Source organism: Anarhichas minor, unplaced genomic scaffold (assembly GCF_050575085.1).
Source record: "Anarhichas minor isolate MPS153535 unplaced genomic scaffold, ASM5057508v1 ptg000014l, whole genome shotgun sequence".
In the NCBI taxonomy this organism is placed as follows: Eukaryota; Metazoa; Chordata; class Actinopteri; order Perciformes; family Anarhichadidae; genus Anarhichas; species Anarhichas minor.
The window spans coordinates 4,511,575-4,533,313 of NW_027466460.1; the positions used below are offsets into that span (position 1 = coordinate 4,511,575).

Sequence of the window (21,739 nt, forward strand, 5' to 3'; positions counted from 1 at the left end):
TCATTTCAGTAGCATGGTGAGGAGGCTGCTTGCGAAGATTCCAGCGACAAGAATAATGACCATAAGCAGCAATGTGAGGCCACGTCGTAAAACCAGCTGTGGTATTGACAGAATATTTCCCACTGTAGTGGTAGCGGATATATTTTGTATATCCATATGCACCTCCTCATATGTGTTGCCCCCCTCAGCACTCTCCACACTAGATGCAGTAGCGTGGTTCTGAGTCGAGTCTAGAGGATTGAGGGAGAACCTTTAGTATTCACAAAATAGCATCACACAAGGATGTTTCAGGGAGTGTGCATTGCAGCTTACCTGTATTTTCCATCACGACCATCTCTTTTTCTTCTTTGATCTGGACTCCTGCTCTTACAAGAGCCTGATTAGAGACATTCAAGACAATTAGTAAAGGGACAGATCACCCATAAATCAATTTACATACCTTTCCTTTTACATGTAGTGCTATTTATGTCTGCCTTCTCACTAATATAATGGGACTATATGGCACTTGACTTGTGGTGCTCAAAGTGCAAGAAAATACATTTGAGAAACTCAACAGCAATGTCTCATGACCTGGTTATTAAAGATAATCCAAAGACCGCAATGTGAACAGTTTCATGTAGGAACTAAGGTTGAAGGAAAATAGTGCCATCCAGGCAGACATCTCTACGGACGATATCTCCAAAACTAGGCAACTTACACCAAAACAATCTAGGTTGACAAATAGCACTACAGGTAAGAGGGAAAATAGGCATTTTTGATTTTGAACTGATTTTAACTTTCAAACACAAAGACAAATTAAAAAGTCTGATTTTGATTGGTTGAGGGATGTAGACACGCACCTCTTCAGCTGCCTTCTTCCAATCGAGTTTGAACACAAACATGATGAAGAAAATCGACTGCATCAACACACAAACGGTGAGCCCTATCCATAGTCCTTTTACAGAGATGAGAGCAGCGTTTGAATGGCTTTCCAGAACACTTCTTGACATGCAGGAAATTTTGACAACATGCAGCACTAATTTAAGAACACTGAATTACTGGTCTGGTCTTACCTACAATGCCCATGTTTGCTGCAAACATTAGGGACACACCAATAGGGAAACCAATGAAGTAGTATCCCACCAGGTTACACAGAGCACCAATCAATTGTTTTCCTGCTCCTCTGAGAACACCTCCAGCCACACCCTGTCCATGTCAAACAGAGATTTGGTCAAGTTACATTGTGTATAGTTCAATACAGAGTCTGAAATCCTGATTACTTGGATGAAATTGTTTCTTACCGCAACAGCATCAGCAAGATGCATGAAGCCAAATACGAGCATGACATCAGAAACCCTCTTCAAAAGGTCTCTAAAAAAAATGAAGATAGAGATTTTTGATCGACATTACATGTTTTGGCAAGGAAATGGACATGAGAGCAGTCATGAGTTATTTAGTGTATTTAGTTTTAAACAAACCAAACTCAGACCTCTTAAAGTGGACCAACAGAAAAGGGACTCAGTTCCATTTGCGTTAACATCCTCACTTTATTTGAAAGAGGACTCAGTTCCATTTCTTGTCCACAAAACTATATTTATTCAAGTTTCTCGCCAAAAACTTAATTTTACAAGATTGCAATTTAACACGTCATGATAAAGTTATACCTTTCGCTCAATATTTTTTACTGAATAGACCCTGAATACGTCACATTGTAACTCAATGCAACCTCCGTCAATGTTGTTAGCGGTTAGCTCCGTTACTCAGCCTAGCTGGACTGTGTTGCCCACTGGCAGCGGTTAGCTCCGTTACTCAGCCTAGCTGGACTGTGTTGCCCACTGGCAGCTCCTGCCAATTTATCATGGATTGGCAAGGAGAAAGCATTAACGCCGATCTTCCGATCGCATATTTTTACTGAATATCAGCCGATAATGATTGGCGGCCGGTCAAACAGAGCATCCCTAATGGCAAGCCTAGCGGGCTAGGACACAGCGAACCCAGAGCGCGAGTGACGCCGAGAACGAAACGTGGCCGATGGTATGCCATTGTTGTTCAGCGGTATATACCGATGCCTGGAGAGGTATGCCACTCCTTTTCTAACAGCATATACCTTTTCCTAAATGCAGGTGTCGCTTGAAAGTTCATTATATGTATTAGTGGTATATGCCGTTGAATCAAAGTGGTATGCCGTTCACATCAGTGGTATGATCCCTTTATTGTCATTTCAAAAGCCTTTCATATATCCCAACAAGAAAATAGACGAGATAAAATAGATACATTCCTTTATTTAAGGTGCTGTGTTGCGCTACTTTGTCAATAAAGTCAGAAAGAATATATTGACGGCATCACTGTTCGTGAATCAAACCAATTTACATTAAATGTGCATATGCATCAGGAGACGGCACTGGTGTGCCTGTCTGACAGTGGACTACCACTTTCAAGCGGCACCTGCCTTCAGGAAATGGTATGTGCCGTTGGAAAAGGAGTGGCATACCACTCCTGGGATTGGTATACGCAGAACACAGTGGCATACCACTCCAGGGATCGGTATACGCTGAACACAGTGGCATACCAGTCCAGGGATCGGTATACGCTGAACACAGTGGCATACCACTCCAGGGATCGGTATACGCAGAACACAGTGGCATACCACTCCAGGGATAGGTACATACCGCAGAACACAGTGGCATACTACTCCATGGATCGGTACATACCGCAGAACACAGTGGCAAACTACTCCATGAATCGGTACATACCGCAGAACACAGTGGCAAACTACTCCAGGGATCGGTACATACCACAGAACACAGTGGCATACCACTCCAGGGATCGGTATACGCAGAACACAGTGGCATACCACTCCAGGGATAGGTACATACCACAGAACACAGTGGAATACTACTCCATGGATCGGTACATACCGCAGAACACAGTGGCAAACTACTCCAGGGATCGGTACATACCGCAGAACACAGTGGCATACCACTCCAGGGATAGGTACATACCGCAGAACACAGTGGCATACTACTCCATGGATCGGTACATACCGCAGAACACAGTGGCAAACTACTCCAGGGATCGGTACATACTGCAGAACACAGTGGCAAACTACTCCAGGGATCGGTACATACCGCAGAACACAGTGGCAAACTACTCCAGGGATCGATACATACCGCAGAACACAGTGGCAAACTACTCCAGGGATCGGTACATACCGCAGAACACAGTGGCAAACTACTCCAGGGATCGGTACATACCGCAGAACACAGTGGCATACTACTCCAGGGATCGGTACATACCACAGAACAACAGTAGCATACAATCGGCTGCTGCGGAGTGCGTTGCATTAATAATGCTCAGGTTAATCGAACCGCAAAGCGGACTTGAAACCCCCACCAACTCCTGAAGGGGTCCGGTTCATTTTAGAAGACTTCTTTTTGAGTGTTCATATAGGCGCAATAATGCTGACTAATCGCTCCGAGTTCATTTGGAAGGCGGGCATGGATAACTTGTGAAAACACCCATAGTGAGGTATTTGTGTATAAAAACATCTCCAGCTGACAGATTAGGTTTGTTCAGTTTAACTGAAATGGAAAAAAGCTGGGCCATAGATATTTATGGAAGACTTTTTGAAAATAAATGTCTTAGCAGTGTTTAATGTGAATCACCAATAAGGAGTTTAGTGTTTGTGAGCCAGCATGAAGATGTTGTTCTTAGTTAATGTATGACAGTCTGGACACCAATATGAAACGAAGCCTGGTATGTCACCTGGGCTGCAAATTAGGGTAAACGAAATGAATCATTTTGTCAGTGCAAGAAAGTGAAGAATAATGTGTCAAAGATTTTACTCACGGCTCTGATGTGAAGATATATCCAATGACATTTCTGAGAATGCTGAGGCTGGCTCCAACAATGCAGGCAATTATGACTGCAAAAAAAAAAAAAAAAAATATATATATATATATATATATATATATATATATTGAACACTGAACGAAAAGTGAGTTATGAACAATTTACATATTAAAATTACCAGGGGAAGAGGTGAACACAAGAAAGTGGAATATTGCAAATGGAATGGTTCGAGTGTGAGAAAATCTGTTTAGTTTATACATTAAATTCCTCCCTCGGGCCATTCTGTGAATTACATGGCAAGTCTTGAAAAGAACGTTCAGACCTAACATCAATTCAAACAAAATGCATTCATGAGATTCAGTCCAGACTACGTTGAGCTGACATATACAGCAGGAGTGGCGATAAGGCCCAGAAAAAGAGCTAGTGGACCATAATGACCCAGTAGACCGCTTGATCACTCCATCAAGTATCTCTTGTTTTTACTCTGTATTGCTTTAGTACATTTATGTATTAACACTGTATTTTCAGTTGATTGGCATACAGTTCTAATGTATTACTATGTATAGTTTTCAATACCTGATGTCTTGTATGACATGTCTGCATTGCTGGTAGTGTTTAGAGGACTTTTTGTGTTAATGAGATGTGAATGATGTCAAATATATTTTTAATACAAATGGCCACTAAACTATCACTACCGCTCAAGTGAAAAGGTTATTCAGGCAACATGTACTGCACAGTTTGCATTGGGTCTTACGTGCACAAATGATGGGGATTTTGGAAGACAACTTGGCCTGCTCTATGTTTCCTGCACCAAGAGCATTCCCAACACGTACACTGGCAGCAGCAGACAGTCCTAATGGGAACTATGGGAAGTAACGGGCAAAAATGTATTAAAGCTACTTTTCCTAAAAGAGATAGTTTGGATTTTCTGGAGTAATAAAAGGAGAAGACAAGAGTACCAGCACGGAAGAATATTTTCACGGCTTTATCTTGCCATCAGACCGCCCTTTACATTGGGACACTGAAGCGGTTATCTATACTCTCTTCAAAGCCACCAGACTCCATTCACAAAACCAGTAATTTTACCTCACAGAACAGAGGAGTTGCTGGCCTACCGCTGCCTCGATTGGTTAGTTTGTTTGTGTTGTTGTTTGACTTTGGGAAATCTGAATTAACATAAACTTTACGTCATGGAACAGAAAATTTCTTAATATAGCATACAATTGAACAGATTTTTTTAGGTAGTCTTTTTCATGTGGCTAAAATATGTTTTGCTGCTGCCCCCGTCCACATCAGTACGTTGCTTTGCTCCCGTTACGGTACTCTTGTTCGCTTCTCCAGATTGGGGGCGTGTCGACCGCCATCTAGTGTATACATTGACTATGGATAAGACCAACATACAACCCTACTTCAAAAGATGCAAACTATCCCTTTAACTATAATTTCATTAGAGCAGTGAGCAACACACAAGCAGAGGGTTAGCCTTTAAAATGAATACATAATTATTGGTAGGGCAAAACATATAGAGGACTTACCATGTAAGCTACAACCGCCAGCTCATAAACTATGGACTGAGCTCCCAGCTCAACCTCACTAATCAATCCGGCCAGGAATCCTCCTATTTCAAACATCCACCACTCCAGACAAAGCATGAGCATACTGGGGATGGCCAGCTTAATGAAGGGTCCCCATTCCTGCAGACAGTCCAGTGACCAACCTGTGGGACGGATGTCTTTACATTAAGCTGTTGGGTATCTTTTCATTTCTTATATCATGTTAGAGCTAACTCCTGTGAGCAGTTGGTTATGCTAAAATCACAATTAAAAAAAAAGGATGGACAAAGACCGAAGTGACAAAAGACAAAATCTATCTGCATGAGTATATTATTCGAAATGATTCAAATATTGCAAGTGTATTTTAGAATTTGTAAAAGTCAGAGTTCATACACATTTTGACCAATTGATTTCCATAACTTTAAACCAAATTTCCATGACCAAACATTTTGTGAAATCTCAGTGTATACATGAAAAAGTGAGAAAATGTAGTATTTAAAGTAACAATGAGAATTCCAAAGCATACAGTATACCTTAAATGACACAAACGAATGAGAGACAATAGTTTCATTAAAAGAATAAACATTTATAAATATACTCTGGTTGACAGGCATTCATAACACTGACACATCAATAAGAGCTTTAGTAGGTAGTAGCATCCAGCTAGTGCACATATTGCTTTCCCTTTTGTAGTGCAATTTTTTCATTGAACCCTGTTACTGTAGGGCTTAATATTAACTTCCACTGTTACTGTACAGCTGTTAGAATTGTGGCCTATCTTTTATTTGCAATTAATATGCATTCAATCCAGTTCAATTATTTAAATGAAAATGATAATCTACTCTGGCTAAGGTAACTTATCAAGAGTAAAATAATAGCTGTGATCTATACACACCTCTGCATTAGCAACCTGCTGAAATGAAGGTAGGCCTACAGGCACCTTAACCCTCTCATTACTTCAGGGTTATTGAGAGCAACGTGGGACTGTTAGTACACTGGCTGTGGTCATTACAGTGAACAGTGTGTACAGTGTGATGAGAGGGCATGCGAGCCCTTGTTGCTGTAGTTTATCTCCTTGGAGCAGAGGCTGCATTTAGCATACCCTGCCTTATCAATGTATTTAAAATACTGTGACAGCAGGAAGCTGTACTGCTCTCCCTTCACATCTGTCCACCTTTATCCAGACCCAGCTCCACTCACAGCTCAGCCCTGCGTCAAGCTGCGCTACAGACAGCCTCCTCTTCCTGAAGCTCTTTGACCTCATCATCTCATCAGTATCTGGGCCTCATGTTTCGTGGTCATGAAAGTTATTCTGACCACGAAATCATCCTCATTCTACTTTGAGTTAAAAAAAACAACCTGCAACCAGATGTGCCGGTGTTCCGGTTTAACGTTAATGAGACCGCGTGAACTGAACCGGAACACGGGGGGCTGCATGTTTCATTACGTTACGTTTTTTCCTTCTAAATCGCGATAATGATGAACGTTAAAAGTCGATAAAGTTCCGCATGCAGTGGACGTTAACTTAACCCAGCAAGTCTGAACGGTAACGGAACATAACGTAACTTAAACTTTAACGGAGGGAAATGAAGACGCTGTAGACATCTTAACGCTGATTGGCCAAGACACGTCAAAGATGTTCTATTGCGAAGATCACGACATCACATTTTCTCCTCGTCTCACTCCAATCTGAGAAATGCTGGCTGGCAACTCAGCGTAAATTAACGACATGAAAATATGAATATAACACATTTCCATGACTTTTCCAAAACTTTTGGGATATTATTTTTTTCAAGCACTTTTCCAGGCCTAGAAATAACCATTTTAAAATTCCATGACTTTTCCAGGTTTTCCATGACCGTACGAACCCTGAAAAGTGGGCTTAAAGCTAAACAGAGCTCAGGTTGAAAAGGTTCAGTCAGTTTATACATAAGTGTTAAGTTAGGTCAGAATGGCTGTACTATTGGCAAATTATTGCTAGTCTTATACAACATCCTTACTTAAAAGTAAATCCTAACTCGGGCCAGCTGCGTCATCCCAGTAACCGCTCTGGCCCACTACGTTAAACATTTATAGAGTGCAACTTTATCTTGTCAAACATTAAGAACTGGAAAGTTCATAATAGACAACCAATAAAGAAGTTGCAAAATACCAGAGGCTTGAATGATGAAAGAGAATGAAATTACTGGATAGAATAAGATAATGAATGCAGTCAACCCAATAAGAAGAAAAATCTATATAAATTACAACGGACCTCCCCATGTGGCCTTATGCAGACCCCTGCAGCAGATGTAGATGTATAAGACCACAGCCAGCACATACTGTGAGATAGCATTGGCTGCAGCAGATCCACTTCAAGAAAGAAACAGCAGATTTAGACCAAAGAAGAAATGAGAATCATATTCACATTTTGTTGACAGCTGTTCATGGTTCATGGTTATGAAACTGTACTTTATATACATTATGTGTTCAGATGGTCATTCGGATTAAAATAAAATATGTTACTGAATAATAACACACTGAGTGACAAGATAAATGTATGTCTCTGTACAATGTCATCCAATACAACAATCTGGTAATAAACACTACATTAGTGAAACTGACAAATAATATTAACTGTTGAATTGGACAGCTGTTTGATTAAATTTGTAAAACATATATTACTGAAAAACATAAGAATGGTACGGACGGATGGACAACCTGAAAATATAATGCAGTCGCTGGTATGGGGTCATAATAAATAAGATCAACTATGTTGCAGTTTACTGCTCCAACCTAGTGAAAAGTCCTCAACATATATTCAACATTTTGGTGAACTATATTCAATATATTCCATTAACTAACTCAGCGAGAACGACCAACAGAGCACAGCTGTAAAGGAAAGGTGGGGTGCGCATATAAGCGTCACAAGCCAAAATCATATTTGAAAATTAAATTTGATTAACCATCCAACCCTAGTGTATATACTGTAGCATATTCAATGAAACTTACTTATGTGATGTGGCATGTTGATCATTATAAGCATGCATCAGTGAATAGACATCAGAGTGTTTCTAAATGGCACAATTGAGTGTTAAGCTCTACTACAAAATAATGATGTTGGAAAACTCACGCAACGCCCAACTCCAGACGGAAGAGGAAAACGTAGTTGATGATTGCGTTGAGGATATTTGCAATTGCTCCAGTCACAACCTGAGGCCATATAATTCCCTGTAAACCACAACACCTGGTATTAATATCATTTTTAATAACTTTGGTCCAGCCATAAACTTTAACATCAGTGGGTTTGTATTGCTGCACCTGATTTTGAAGATACCTCCCTTGCAGCTGGTACATAAAAGCAGCCTGAAAAATAAAATAGAAAATGTAATCAGTGTCACTTTGGCATTCTGTTGGCAAATTTGACCTTGAGAGTAATAATCGAGCAAAATCCTCTGTATGCATTGTATCATTATCTTCATACAAAGAGTTTAGAATGCACCAAACTCACCGGCAGGGCAGGCATGAAGATCATCACATACAGCTGGGCGAGACTTCATGCAGAAAGGTAACAAACAAATGTGATTGTGAGGTTGAAACATATGACTGTACATATAATGTATATATAAAATAGGAGGTTATGATTCATTGGGATTCATCCTCTGGTGACAATGGTGGGTCTGGATCTAAATCATGAATCTAACTATAACTATAACTATATTTCTTTAAAAACTGAACATAATTAGAGAATGAACATAGATGAGCATTTAGCAGCTAAAAAACAAGATATTTCCTTCAGGAGTTGGTGGAGAGTAAACCAGAGCTAAAAGGAGCGTGAATATTGGACTTTAATTAGTCAGGTGGCTAGGTGAAATGAAAGCTATAGTTGCTCGTGTCTCCAGGATGTGTAAATAAGCAACAATTTGCCACTATAACCATACTTAGCTGACAGAGTTGTGCTTATAGTTTTGTTCTGCTGCCCCTGTGTGGCAAAACATTTAATTTAATGCAGCTTTAATGTAGACAGTGTTAAGATGTGACATTCATTCCACAACAGTTTGTCAGTCTAGATAAGGCCACATGTCCAGCAGTGTCACTAAATGAGATGCCGAACGAAAATACTCTCATCCATAAACTACCATTTGAATGTTAATATGATCCGGAACATAATTTGGCCCTTTAAGATGGCAATGTTATCCATTTTGGGGAACTCTGATAGATAGCCTGTAGCTCATTGGAAAATATGAGAATGTTGGAACAATTTTCCAGGACAATACAAGATTTTCAAGGACTTTTCTCAAATTTGTTTTCCAGAACAGGAAAAGTGGTCAACTGTTTTCCAGGTTTTCCAGGAAACGTGGAAACCCTGCCACGTGTACAGCAGAGTCACTAAAGGGAAAGATGCTGAAGGTGTATATTGTTTAGGAGATTGAATAATGGCTCACCTGGCAATCTCTGGGCTCTGTTTGACAGCAAGTAGGAGAGGTTCAGTGTTGATGAGGATAGCCCAGCAGGGGAAACAGGCCAGCAGCAGAATCAGGATCCCCCTCTGGAGAATCACACCCACGCGCTTCAAGTTACCGCTCCCATACGTCTGCATGACACAGGTAGACGGATACCCAAATAAGCAGAGTTAGAAAACACCAAATCACACCAATGACCACGGGTGTGATGGGTCAAAGAAAACTAACATGATACGAAAGCTCATTGTTAAGTTGTTTTAAAGGGGACCCCAGGAAAACCTGGGAACCCAGCAGTAACAGTTGTGTCCATCTTGATCAAATTAAGTGAAAGAGCAACATCTGGTGACCCTACCTGAGATATGAGGGTATCACAAGTCAACGATAATCCAGTTCCAATGGAAATACCAGTGACATTGACCACCTGCGAAAAAAAAAACGTTAATAAAAATACATAACTCAGGGAAAAAAAACATATATATTAAATGATAATTCAGACGCCAGTACTGTAAGGGGGGATACCAGTCCAAACACAGTTAGGACTCCAGAAAGTCTCCTCACCGCTATTGATAATGCTACTCCTGCTAGTTCAGTTTTCCCCAGATGACCACAGAAGACAGTGCTGACGAAACTGATCATGAAGACCATCAGCTGGGAAATGACCTGAAGTACAAAGACAAACACAATGCCCTTCTTCATTTTCTTGTTTATATGAATGGCAGATTCATTGATATAAAAATAAATAAAAACATGAGGTACCATAGACAATTTCAGTGAGTAAAGACCTAATAGATAGTTAGCCTTACCGCATTCAAAATAACAAATAGCCTATGTAAGGGCTCATGTGTTGTTGTGGTTCTCACCATCTTTGGAAGCAATTTTACATGAGAAGTGTAACAATTTGATAAATATTCTAAATAATGAACTAAATACCATTGGTTGTAGATTGGCATTCGATTGGTTAGGTGGCTTGCTGTGTTTTATTTAACAATGTAATGATCTATGACAAACTAAAAACACAAGCAACTCCAATACATTCATGCACATTGAAACATAATCATGAAAACAAGCGAGTGAGTTAGCCTATAAATAAATAAGTAATCATACAGTACAAGGTACACTTAGAGTGCAGCCTTTAAGTATTTAGACAATGAGTGTTTTAACTTTTGCCTTCTATCTGAGAGCAAGTGTTCATGGACCCCAGACCCTCAAGGAGCCAGTAGACTCCAGGTTCCCCATGTTTTGTTTGTGGTAATTTGGTTATTGCAAATATGTTTGACAAAACTGTAAGCCGCACTAAAACCACAATACAAACTGGAATTAAAAGGAACCTTAAATGACACCTGTATTGTCTGGCCTACATATTCTTAAAGCCCCCCATCTTGTAGAGGGGTCTGGGTTTATTTCATATATTTACATAGCAGAGATGCTCACAAATATTTTTGGGCAAGTCAAAGTCAAGTCTCTTTTAGTTGTAATGAATGTTGCTATTTAGAACACCGCACTGCTATATCTAAAAAAAAAAAAAAAAAGCATGTATTATCATCGCTACATTATCTAGTATACATTATCAACATTAATTAGGTGTTTGGTATACGATCACTTTAAACAATCTATTGCAATGCAAAATGAAAAACAAAAACACAATGAAAACTTTCCTTTAAAGTAAATCACCATCTTGTGCCCCTAAAATAAAGATAGTCAGGGTTACGGGAGAGTATTCCTCATATTGTGTATGCAATAATAGTAATAGAGTATAACACCAGGTCTCCAATTAATAACAGTTTATGATCTACTGTAATTTAACACATCCTTGTAGCCCCTCAAACCCTGAGATGCTCACTAAGTTAAGTCTCTTCTTAAAGTTACAAAAAACGAATTACTAATGCTTACACAATGCACAGCAAGTGTAAGAAACATGAAGACATTAATTTAACTTGGAACATTTAATTCCAAGTTAAAAGTCAGCACTCGAATATCCGTCAATGTTTCATTATAAGTTCATTTCAAGCATAAAACACACGCAGTAGAAGAGTCTTACCACCGGTCCAGCCAGTTTGCCAAGTTGAACCAGCTCTTTTCGAAAATCGGGCGGAATTAAATCACGTAGTTTCTTCAGACAACAGTCCCAGCCATCTCGGGGTCCCTGAACACAGCAAGGCGCTTCATCTGCTTTCACTCCTTCGGAATATTGATTTGGTGTTTTACTGGAAACGTCCATGGCTGCGGTGTGTTCTCAACAGACGGGTTGGGCCAATTTTTCGTTACTGTTGATTTCCCTTTCACAGTGACAGACAAGGTGACACGCGGTTGGTTCAATTTGTGACCGATAACCGAGCACAGGAAAGGTTACACACGTGTCGTCACCGATATAGGTCCCAGCCAACCACCTCGTGCAGCTATTTTTGGGGCGTCACTGCCATTGGGAAGACCTAATGTTGCATTCAAGTGCACATTATGAGCTTCAGTTTACTTAGGCTCGTCGTTTGAAGAGATTGTCCGGCATCCGAGTGCAGCACAATGCCTATGAAAGTAGTTGAAGATGTACTCAGATCATTTACTTAGATAGAAGTAGGCATACCACAGTGTAGAAATACTCTGTTGCAAGTATAAGTCCTGCATTCAAAACACTACTTTAGTAAAAGTACAAAAGTATTAGCATCAAAATATACTTGGAGTACAAGTACTCTTAACAGTATGGCCCATTTCAGATATATTGGATTATAATTAGTGATGCATTAACATGCACATCACTTCAGTGTAGCAGCAAAGGTGGAGCTAATTTCAATTACATCATACTGCTGTGCTGGGTCTATCTATAAGAACATATAATGTATTTGTTGATTTATACTTCAACTAAAGTTATCAAATAAATGTTGTAGAGTAAAACGTACAATATTTGCCTCCAGAATGTAGAGTAGAAGATTAATGTAGCATAAAATGTAAATACTCAAGTACCTTTTAAATTCATAACTAAATACAGTTATTGAGTAAATGTACTTAGTAATATTGCACCACTGCATAATGACATGCAAGTCCAGTCACTAGTCCAGTCCAGTGTGTGCCATAGCTCTAGTTTGTATTTCATATGTAGTATAAGCTCTTGTTTTACATATTACAAGCAGTTGTACATGTTAGTAAAACAACAATGGGTGTTTCATGGAACTGATACAAATTCTGAGTTTAGCTCGGCTTATTTGCAGGAAATATGAGGTTTAAAAAGGTTTGACAACAAGTGGAAACTCATCTCATCCTGGTCCCAGACATCACTTCAGGGTTACAGACTTCAGGACTGAAACAGATTTGCATTATGTTTCTCTTTACAGCTGTGAAAGTGTGAACATAACACAGCCCATTTCAAGCAATCACAATTTAACTCTTTAGCCCGAGCGAGCCCCAAATGGGGTTCTCGGGCTCAGAACCCCTCAAACTCAAATGCGGAAAATAGCATGATTATTAGCCAGTAGCATGTATGTGGCAAATTTTTTTTTTTTCGATGAAACAGCAACGTATGGGCAACAACATCATATAAGTCACTTCTGACACACTCCCAACACAGCTATAGGGTACTCACATAAGCAGAAAAATATCGTGGCATAAAAGCACCAAATCCTGGCCCGAAATCGGCGTTATGAGTACAGTAAATCAATGTTTGTACCCTCATGCTAACGGCTACCAAGTCATGCAATGCATTTATTAGCATTAGCACACGTGGCGGAACACGTAACTAACTTCTGTTTTACGATCCGTAGAAACACTAAACTGTTGTGAGTGATCAAACGTACCTTCGTGCTGCCCTCCGCCGAAATAAATCGTAGGTATGCGCCCAAGTTTTATGAAAATATGGATAATAACGTCGCCGAATTTCCGTTCCAAAGCTGTAGTCATTGTTGCCAACTGCATACTGTTGACTTCCGACTTGTTTCCAGAATAAGAGCGGTCAAGCAGGCTTGGGCGAGTGGTCAGACTGCCTGCGACCGGAAATTTCCGCCGGGGTACACGCGTCACTTCTGGCAACTTTATTGTATGAAAACTTTTGCCGATCGCCACCAAACTCGACACAGGTCTTCCTGAGACTATGACGCTTCGAACGAGGGGTTGTTTTTTTTAAATCGACCGAGGATAGGCTGCCATGCAGCCACATACACACACATGAAATGAGAAAATCCTACAGATGACAGATGGCTCTGATGATGTTATGAATATGAATATGATTCCTATTATCTGTATTTGGATGTATTGAATCATATGAGTGATAAAGAAAGTGAAATATATAGTTATATAGTGTATAAAAGTACAATGTAAGAGCAGCAACAGCTGGTTCGAAAATGATGACCTCGCCTGACTAAAACCTCTTATTATTCACTTTATTCCACTTTATTCCACTTTAACCTTTTTTTAATAACTACTGATCAGTTATGCTATGACTTGGGAAAGTTTTAGGGAGATAGCTGCATTATTTCAATAACCTTTTATCAATGAAAGTGCATTTTTCCAGGCGAGGCTGAATATTTTCAATTTCAGCTGTGTAATCTCTTATTTTCCTATATTAACCAGCAACATATACACAATATTACCTATCTAAACTATCTCACAGGTGTTGTGATCTGACTATATCAACAAAAATTATTAAAATCGACCTTGTAGTTACAGAACTATGGTCAGTTTTGTAGGGCTATGCTTTTTCGCTCAGAGACCTCAAAAACGGCTCAGGGCTAAAGAGGTTAATGCTTGCACGCACTCACGCAAACAGCATCTGCAAAGTATTACAGTGAAAACATGTAACTCCACTGCAAAATATTTGCCTTAGGCTTGAATGAGTAATTCGTACTTTAATTAAAATGAAGCAGGCTGTAGTCTCCTGGCTGTGAGTGTCCATTTGTTGTTTGAATGTCATGTAAAAATCCAAAAATGCTGTCACTGAGAGAACAAGGAAGTCACGTATCTGAACATATTCAAACAAAAAATATTTCTGGAGTCTGTTATGTCACTCGCAAAGGCCGAGGAGCAAAATCCAACTGACAGACTTTAAGATGTTAGAAAATGCAGGTTATAATACCTAACCTGTGTAGGGTCTTTCCTATTTGACACTTCAGTGTCGGTCTTGCATCCTGCACATGCAGGTTCATTTTCAACACCCATGAAAGAGAGAAAAAGGACCACGTTCACACTTGCCTTGAAGCCAAGACCACGTGGCAGAAAGGTCATCTCTATTTATGTCAAAGTCTGAGCTGACCTCTATGGGCTGTATGCTGATAAAGTTTTGGCTTTGTTTATGACATTTCATCCATTGCATTATATATCATGTGCTTCTCTTTGACATATGAATGTTGCAGTGTTCTCTTTTTTTTCATTTTGAAGTGATGAGATCTGCACTTAATGTATTTGGCTCTTAAGTGGCTTTATGGAACAACTTAATAATTAAGCTCGGAGCCTATTTGTAGGTCTCTGCTCGAAAATGGCATAGCCCTACAAAACTGACCATAGTTCTGTAACTACAAGGTCGATTTTAATAATTTTTGTTGATATAATCAGATCACAACACTTGTGAGATTGTTTAGATAGGTAATATTGTGTATATGTTGCTGGTTAATATAGTAAATGAAGACATTACACAGCTCAAATTGAAAATAATCAGGCTCGCCTGGAAAAAAAGCACTTTCATTGATAAAAGGTTATTGAAATAATGCAGATAGCTCCCTAAAACTTTCCCAAATCATAGCACAACTGATCAGTAGTTATTGAATAAAGGTTAAAGTGGAATAAAGTGAAGAATAAGAGGCTTTAGTAGAGAGCGGTCAAGCGAGGTCATCATTTTCGAACCAGCTGTTGCAGCTCTTACATTGTACTTTTACTTTTATATACTATATAACTATATATTTCACTTTTTTATCACTCATATTATTCAATACATCCAAATACAGATGTTAGGAATCATTTTGAGATTCATAACATCATCAGAGCCTGTTTTGGCTGTCATCTATAGGATTTTCTCAGTTCATGTGTGTGTATGTGGCTGTATCTCAGCCTATCCTCGGTCGATTTCAGTAAATAAGCCCTCCTTCGACGCGTCAGAGTCTCAGGAAGGCCTCTGTCGAATTTGGTGTTGATTGACAGAAGTTTCAACCAATAAAGTTGCAAGAAGTGCCGCGTGTCCCCGGGTGTAAATTTCCGCTTGCAGGAAGTCTGACCACTCGCCCAAGCTGGCTTGACCGCTCTTATTCTGGAAACAGGTCGGAAGTAAACAGTATGCAGTTGGCAACAATGACTCCAGCTTTGAAACGGAAAATCTGCAACGTTATTGTCCTCATTTTTCATAAAACTTGGCCACATACCTACGATTTTTTTCGGCGGAGGGCAGCACGAAGGTACGTTTGACCACTCACAGCTGTCCAGTGCTCACACGGATCGGAAAACCGAAGTTAGTTACGTGTTTGGCCACGTGTGCTAATGCTATTAAATGCATTGCATGGCTTGGTAGCCGCTAGCATCAGGGTGCAAACATTGATTTGCGGTACTCATAACGGCGATTTCTGGCCAGGATTTCATGCTTTTATGCCACGATTTATATATGCTTATATGAGTAGCCTATAGTTGTGTTTGGAGTGTGTAAGAAGTGACTTATATGATGGTGTTGCCCATACGTTGCTGTTTCATCCGAAAAAAAAACTGGGCCAATCCACACTACTGGCTAACAATCAGGCTATTTTCCGCATATGATTTTCAGGGGTTCTGAGCCCGAGAGCCCCCAAATTTGGGGGCGTCGGGCTAAAGAGTTTATCAGGTTAATTCAAGCCAAGCTTAAGTTCAGCTTTTCTGGGCCTTGTTTATGAAATACTTAGCAAAAAAACTATTTTGGCAGAGAAGCTCAGAACTGAAGATGTCCAGGTAGATTGCCTTGCTCATACTCACACAGTTTGACATTCATACACATATTGACACCTAAAAGCTGCCCAGTATATCCACAAATTAGCCAATGCCAAATCAATGGATTTCATTTGTTTGCTCAAAAGAACATTTTTTTTATCATCTTTGGAACTCATTAAGTTATCATTAAGTCACATTTTTTGATGTACTTCATAAACACGATAATTTTTTCATTAGAAATATAGACTAAGTCTGAATCCATGACTGCACCAAGATTACTGATTTAGTTTCCTTCTTTGAGACATTTATTTTTAAATGATCATTATTTTAGTACATTTGAGGGTCATACGAATAAATATGTTTCAGAATGTTGCTGTTTTCATCAAAACATGGGTTTGGGAGAACATGTAAACTTTGAATAAAAGTGGCTCAAGGATTGACCCCCAAGGAACTCCACACAATTTAAGTCTGATTTGTGCTGATTTTAACAACAAGGTGAATCTCTATCTGGCAAATTCCCGAAGAATGGATTGCGGCCGCTGACAGCACTATGAATAATGCTTCATTTGGAACTGCTATCTATCCGTCTCAAGGTGTGATTCACAATGGATGTTACGCTAATGATATGACAGCACAAACACACCCATAACATTTTGCAGCTGAGTGCAAATAGCCCTTTTTTGCATCTGATTGCAATTGATTACGTGGCAAAGTATAACTGCTGCATTTGTGCCAAGAACACACAGGCCAAAAAAATGGCATAAAACGTTTTGGACAGGGAGCTACAGGTCTTGACCGATGTAGGAAATTTGGGTTTAGAACTGTGCTTTAAGAAATTATAATAGTGTTTAATAATTCATAATTAAGAAATCATAATTAGAAGTGTCTTGGAATACATAATTAGAAGATTCATAATTGTAGAAGTGTTTTAGGATTTGTAGTTTTAGAATTTGTAGTTAGAAGTGTATCTTAGTAGCACCTTTATATTTGCTTGTGAAACTTGTGAAGGTTTTTGCCAAAAGTTGCAAATCCTTATCTTTATATATAATGTTTACCATAGAAGTGTTAAGCCATAAAAGACAGTCATTGAATGTTTTAAACTGTAAAGAATAGTATGTTGGGAGTAAGGGACAGATAGATTTCTAGATAGGCAATTACAGGTCATACCCGTGCGAGGGTCCTGCGAGGAGGAGGAGCCAACTGGATTTAGCCAATAGGAACTACGGACACGAGGGGATGTTTTTTGAACTATGTAAGGCGGAGAAGAAAGAAAGTCCGGTCTCTTGCTCCTGTACCACTGGGTGGGTGGTAACGACTTTTGGGGTGAGCAGGTCATATTCGGTGTAACTGTAAATGAGGTACTCCACTATGCAATTGTTTTAGCATGAGAGGTATTAAATGCTTTGTTCATAATTGAAACCGGTTCTCTTTGTGTAAGAGGCTGGATTACATGCGGTTTCCACACAGTCTAGAGGTTCCATGAACCTAACACCGACAGGGTGCAGGGGGTGCACAAAAGTCATGTAATCCTTTTGTAAATTGCCCCTATATATTCACTTAGCACCTAGAGGAAAACATTTCAAAAATATTCATCCTAAAATTGAAACATCTTTGAATTCACATTCTAACACCACTGATAGCCATATTCATGTTTTTACATCACAGCTTACTAGCAAAGTCCAAGCAGAACGAACAGAAAATCCAACGGTGGACAGGAATGCCTCAGAGGTGATATATTGTTGTACTGTGTGGTACTACACAAACTTATCAAGTTCTTATGGCTCACATAAAAAAATGTGACTGAAGTAACTTCAGTGGTGGGCCGTCAGGGCCAGCTAAGCCTTGTCTGCTGGCCTAAACAGAATCACAAAGTTATAGCTATTTTATAATTTAATAATTGTTTTCCCTTTATCTTATTCTTTCATTGCACAACTCCTGTCTTCCTCTGTTGCTCTGCTTCCAGCACAGCTTGTTTTAAGGAGAGATTCAGCCCGGTGTTGCGTTTGCCGGCCTGCGTTTCGTTAATGCCGGCCGATGTTACGATAACGCCGGCCTGTGTTTCTTTCGCTGGCCGGTGTTCATTTAACGCCGGCCGGTGTTTATTTCGCCGGCCGGTGTTTCGTTAAGTTGTTCAGACACCAGGTCACCAGATGGTCAGTCTCCCACCTGTAGGCGGACTCATCTCCACCAGAGATGAGTCCAATGAGGGTGGTGTCATCCGCAAACGTTAGGAGCTTGACGGACTGGTGACTGGAGGTGCATCTCCCACGTAGTGGTCGTGAACTGTGGTGGAATGTGGCCTGAATAATGCACTTTCAGGTCCGTGTCATCTTCCTCAGCACTAACAGATCTGGATAGAGTAGTACTGACTTGGGCCTGGCTTTGAGTCTAGACATTTGAGACAGAGTTTGAGAAGGAATGTTTGGTATTAAACACAAAAACTGTAACACAAGACTCAAAAAGTAGAGTGCTTGTGCTTGTAGTCACCGGTGTTTTCCAACTCAACCATATCTTCTTCTTCTGTGATCTGAACTCCCACTCTAACAGCATGATCAGAGACATTAAGAGACAGTTGCTCATAGTGTGATTTAACTTCATCTTAAGACAGTAACAAGATAAATAGAAGTGATGTAGCAACCCACGTTCTCAGCAGCCCTTTTCCAATCAAGTGTGCACAAAAATGTGATAAAACCAATCGCCTGCAGTGGCCTCACCTTACCTAAATCCATAGTCCTGTACAAAAATGGTAGAAGAGATTTAATGGCTTTTCTGAATGTTAGTCGTCAAGCAGGACACGGCACAAGACACGGTAATGCACATTAGTTGTTTGGTCTTACCTACAACTCCACTATTTGCTGCAAACATCAGGGACACACCAATGGGAAGCCAATGAAGTAGAACTCCACCCAAACAACACCTGTAGTCACACCCTGTATATGTCAAACAGATATTTGGTCCAACCACATTCTGCACGCGTCAAGGTGTCTAAAATGCTATGGATTACATACATGAAAAAGTTAATTGTGAATTGTTTCTTCCTGCAGCAGCATCACAAACATGCATGACATCAGCAACTCTCTAAATAATTTCTCGAAAATTATGCAAATAAAAATTGTTGTTAGATACAAAACACAATTATACCTGAAATGTAAGAGTATCTGCATTATAAATTACCCATAGCCAACTGATATATAAGATGAAGAGAACGTGTGAAAACAAATTGTCATCCCTCCCCCCGTACAGCTTTTAGTTTGTTCAACTTATTTATTCAGAAAATAAGAACGAAACTAAAGTAATAGGCTGACTCTGGATGAGCAGCTTACAGTGTTAAATTCAGCATCACCAATAAACAACTGAAAGACTTGTTAAACATAACCGATCACAGTTCAGTGTTTGTTAGTCAGCATGATGAACTTAGTCTGGCTGGTATTATGAAACCACGGCTGTTATGGCACATGGACTGCAGCTAAAGATGCACCGAATACGTTTTTGTTTCTGTCAGTGCAAGAAAGTGAAGGTTGTTGTGCCACAGAGTATCCTCACTGATGTGATGTGGAAATGTATCCAATGACATATCAGCCGGCGCTGAGACTGGCTCCAACAAAACATACAACAATGACTGTGTTGGAATGAATAAACAAAAATACAGTATGTGTTGTTCATAAAGTTGAACAATGTGTGATTGTAAAAACAGAAATGTTGAAACACAAGTGCCTACTGTTTTTTAATGTTTAAAGAGTTTAGAGTTTTAATTTGAGTGGATGTGACTCTTGGTCTGATGTAGATTTTCTTTATACAACATGGTAGTTGGTAGACTACTACCACCACTGGCCTGAGTGAATATGTGTTTTTATTACTTTAATGACTTTCTGTAGTAATGCAGACATGTACTGTGCTATGCATCGGGTTTCACATGCACACATGATCGGGACTTTGACAGACAGCTTGGCCTGTTACCTTACAAACATGAGAGTGGTACTGAACTCCTCATCTAACTGTGGCAAGACAGTGAAGAGTATTTCAGAAAACGATTCATTTTGGTCTGTGCTCTTCTCTATGGTGTGAAGGGGGCAGGGCTCAGTTGGAAAAAGCTGATGTGACATATTTCTGTGCACCAATCAGAATCAACTTGTTTTCTTCTGTTGCCCTGGAAACTTGCGGGTCTGAAAAGTGAAGCCATGTAGGCTGTAATGTCCTCCTATTTAAAATATCCACCATGACCGACAAATCATGAGAATACTGGGAATGGCCATGTTGACCAACCTGTGGCTGAACAGTGTGGAGTTAAAGATTTAAAATGTATCAAAATATGACATGAAGGAATGTCATGAAAGATGAAAGCACGCTGTAAAAGACATGAATGATAAAGCAGGTTGAAAGTAGTATAACAGGAGTATTATTATTATAACATTATTAATGCAAGAAAACATTTCGAACATTAAACTCATGTCAACTTCAATAGTATCATGGAGAACCAGCTGATTTTAGAAAAAGAAAAAGGAGAAACAAATAATAATTTGCTGAGAAATGTCTGCATTTTGTTGACAGTGTTTATTGACCATCAAAGGTCATTATGATTATTTTCAAATTCTGTGTTTCTCAACCAACTTTCACGGCAATTAATCCAATAACTATATCATATATCGGATATTTCATTCTGGAGTGTTGGGTCAGATGAGCAGATAAATTACTAAAATGATACTGTTCATTTTTATCACAGTTGTAATTATAATAATTATCAGAAGCTAAAACACATTGATTATGCTTGTGTGATCAAATAAATTATTATACATAATAAAGAATTATTCATGAATAATTCCCTGTAAATTACAGCACAACTAGTCTAAATGTTGATTTCAATAACTGCAATTCAGCCATTATTAAATCTCACATCAGTAGCTTTATGTCAAGAGAACTCACATCACTTTGAAGATGATGCCTTTGCAGCTGGTACATAAAAGCTGACTGCAGACAAGACAGAAAATTCAACAGTTTTAATTCTATAAAGAAAAAGAGCAAATGTTATGTAAAAACGAAGTAAAAATTGAC

The 21,739-nt window shown here is 39.4% G+C and overlaps 1 protein-coding gene across 1 annotated transcript; it reads right to left on the minus strand.

The window, feature by feature from the left end:
• On the minus strand, nucleotides 1–12,329 carry LOC142949974 (multidrug and toxin extrusion protein 1-like). Its single transcript, XM_076091872.1, has 16 exons — nucleotides 11,865–12,329; nucleotides 10,385–10,486; nucleotides 10,179–10,247; nucleotides 9,809–9,957; nucleotides 8,875–8,917; nucleotides 8,685–8,729; nucleotides 8,497–8,594; nucleotides 7,639–7,736; nucleotides 5,367–5,548; nucleotides 4,586–4,694; nucleotides 3,829–3,904; nucleotides 1,281–1,350; nucleotides 1,053–1,185; nucleotides 840–934; nucleotides 313–376; nucleotides 1–230 (listed from the first exon to the last, which is right to left on the minus strand). The coding sequence occupies exons 1-16, from the start codon at nucleotides 12,042–12,044 to the stop codon at nucleotides 1–3; spliced, it is 1,743 nt and encodes a 580-aa protein (XP_075947987.1). The 5' UTR covers nucleotides 12,045–12,329.
• Nucleotides 12,330–21,739: the final 9,410 nt, after the last annotated feature.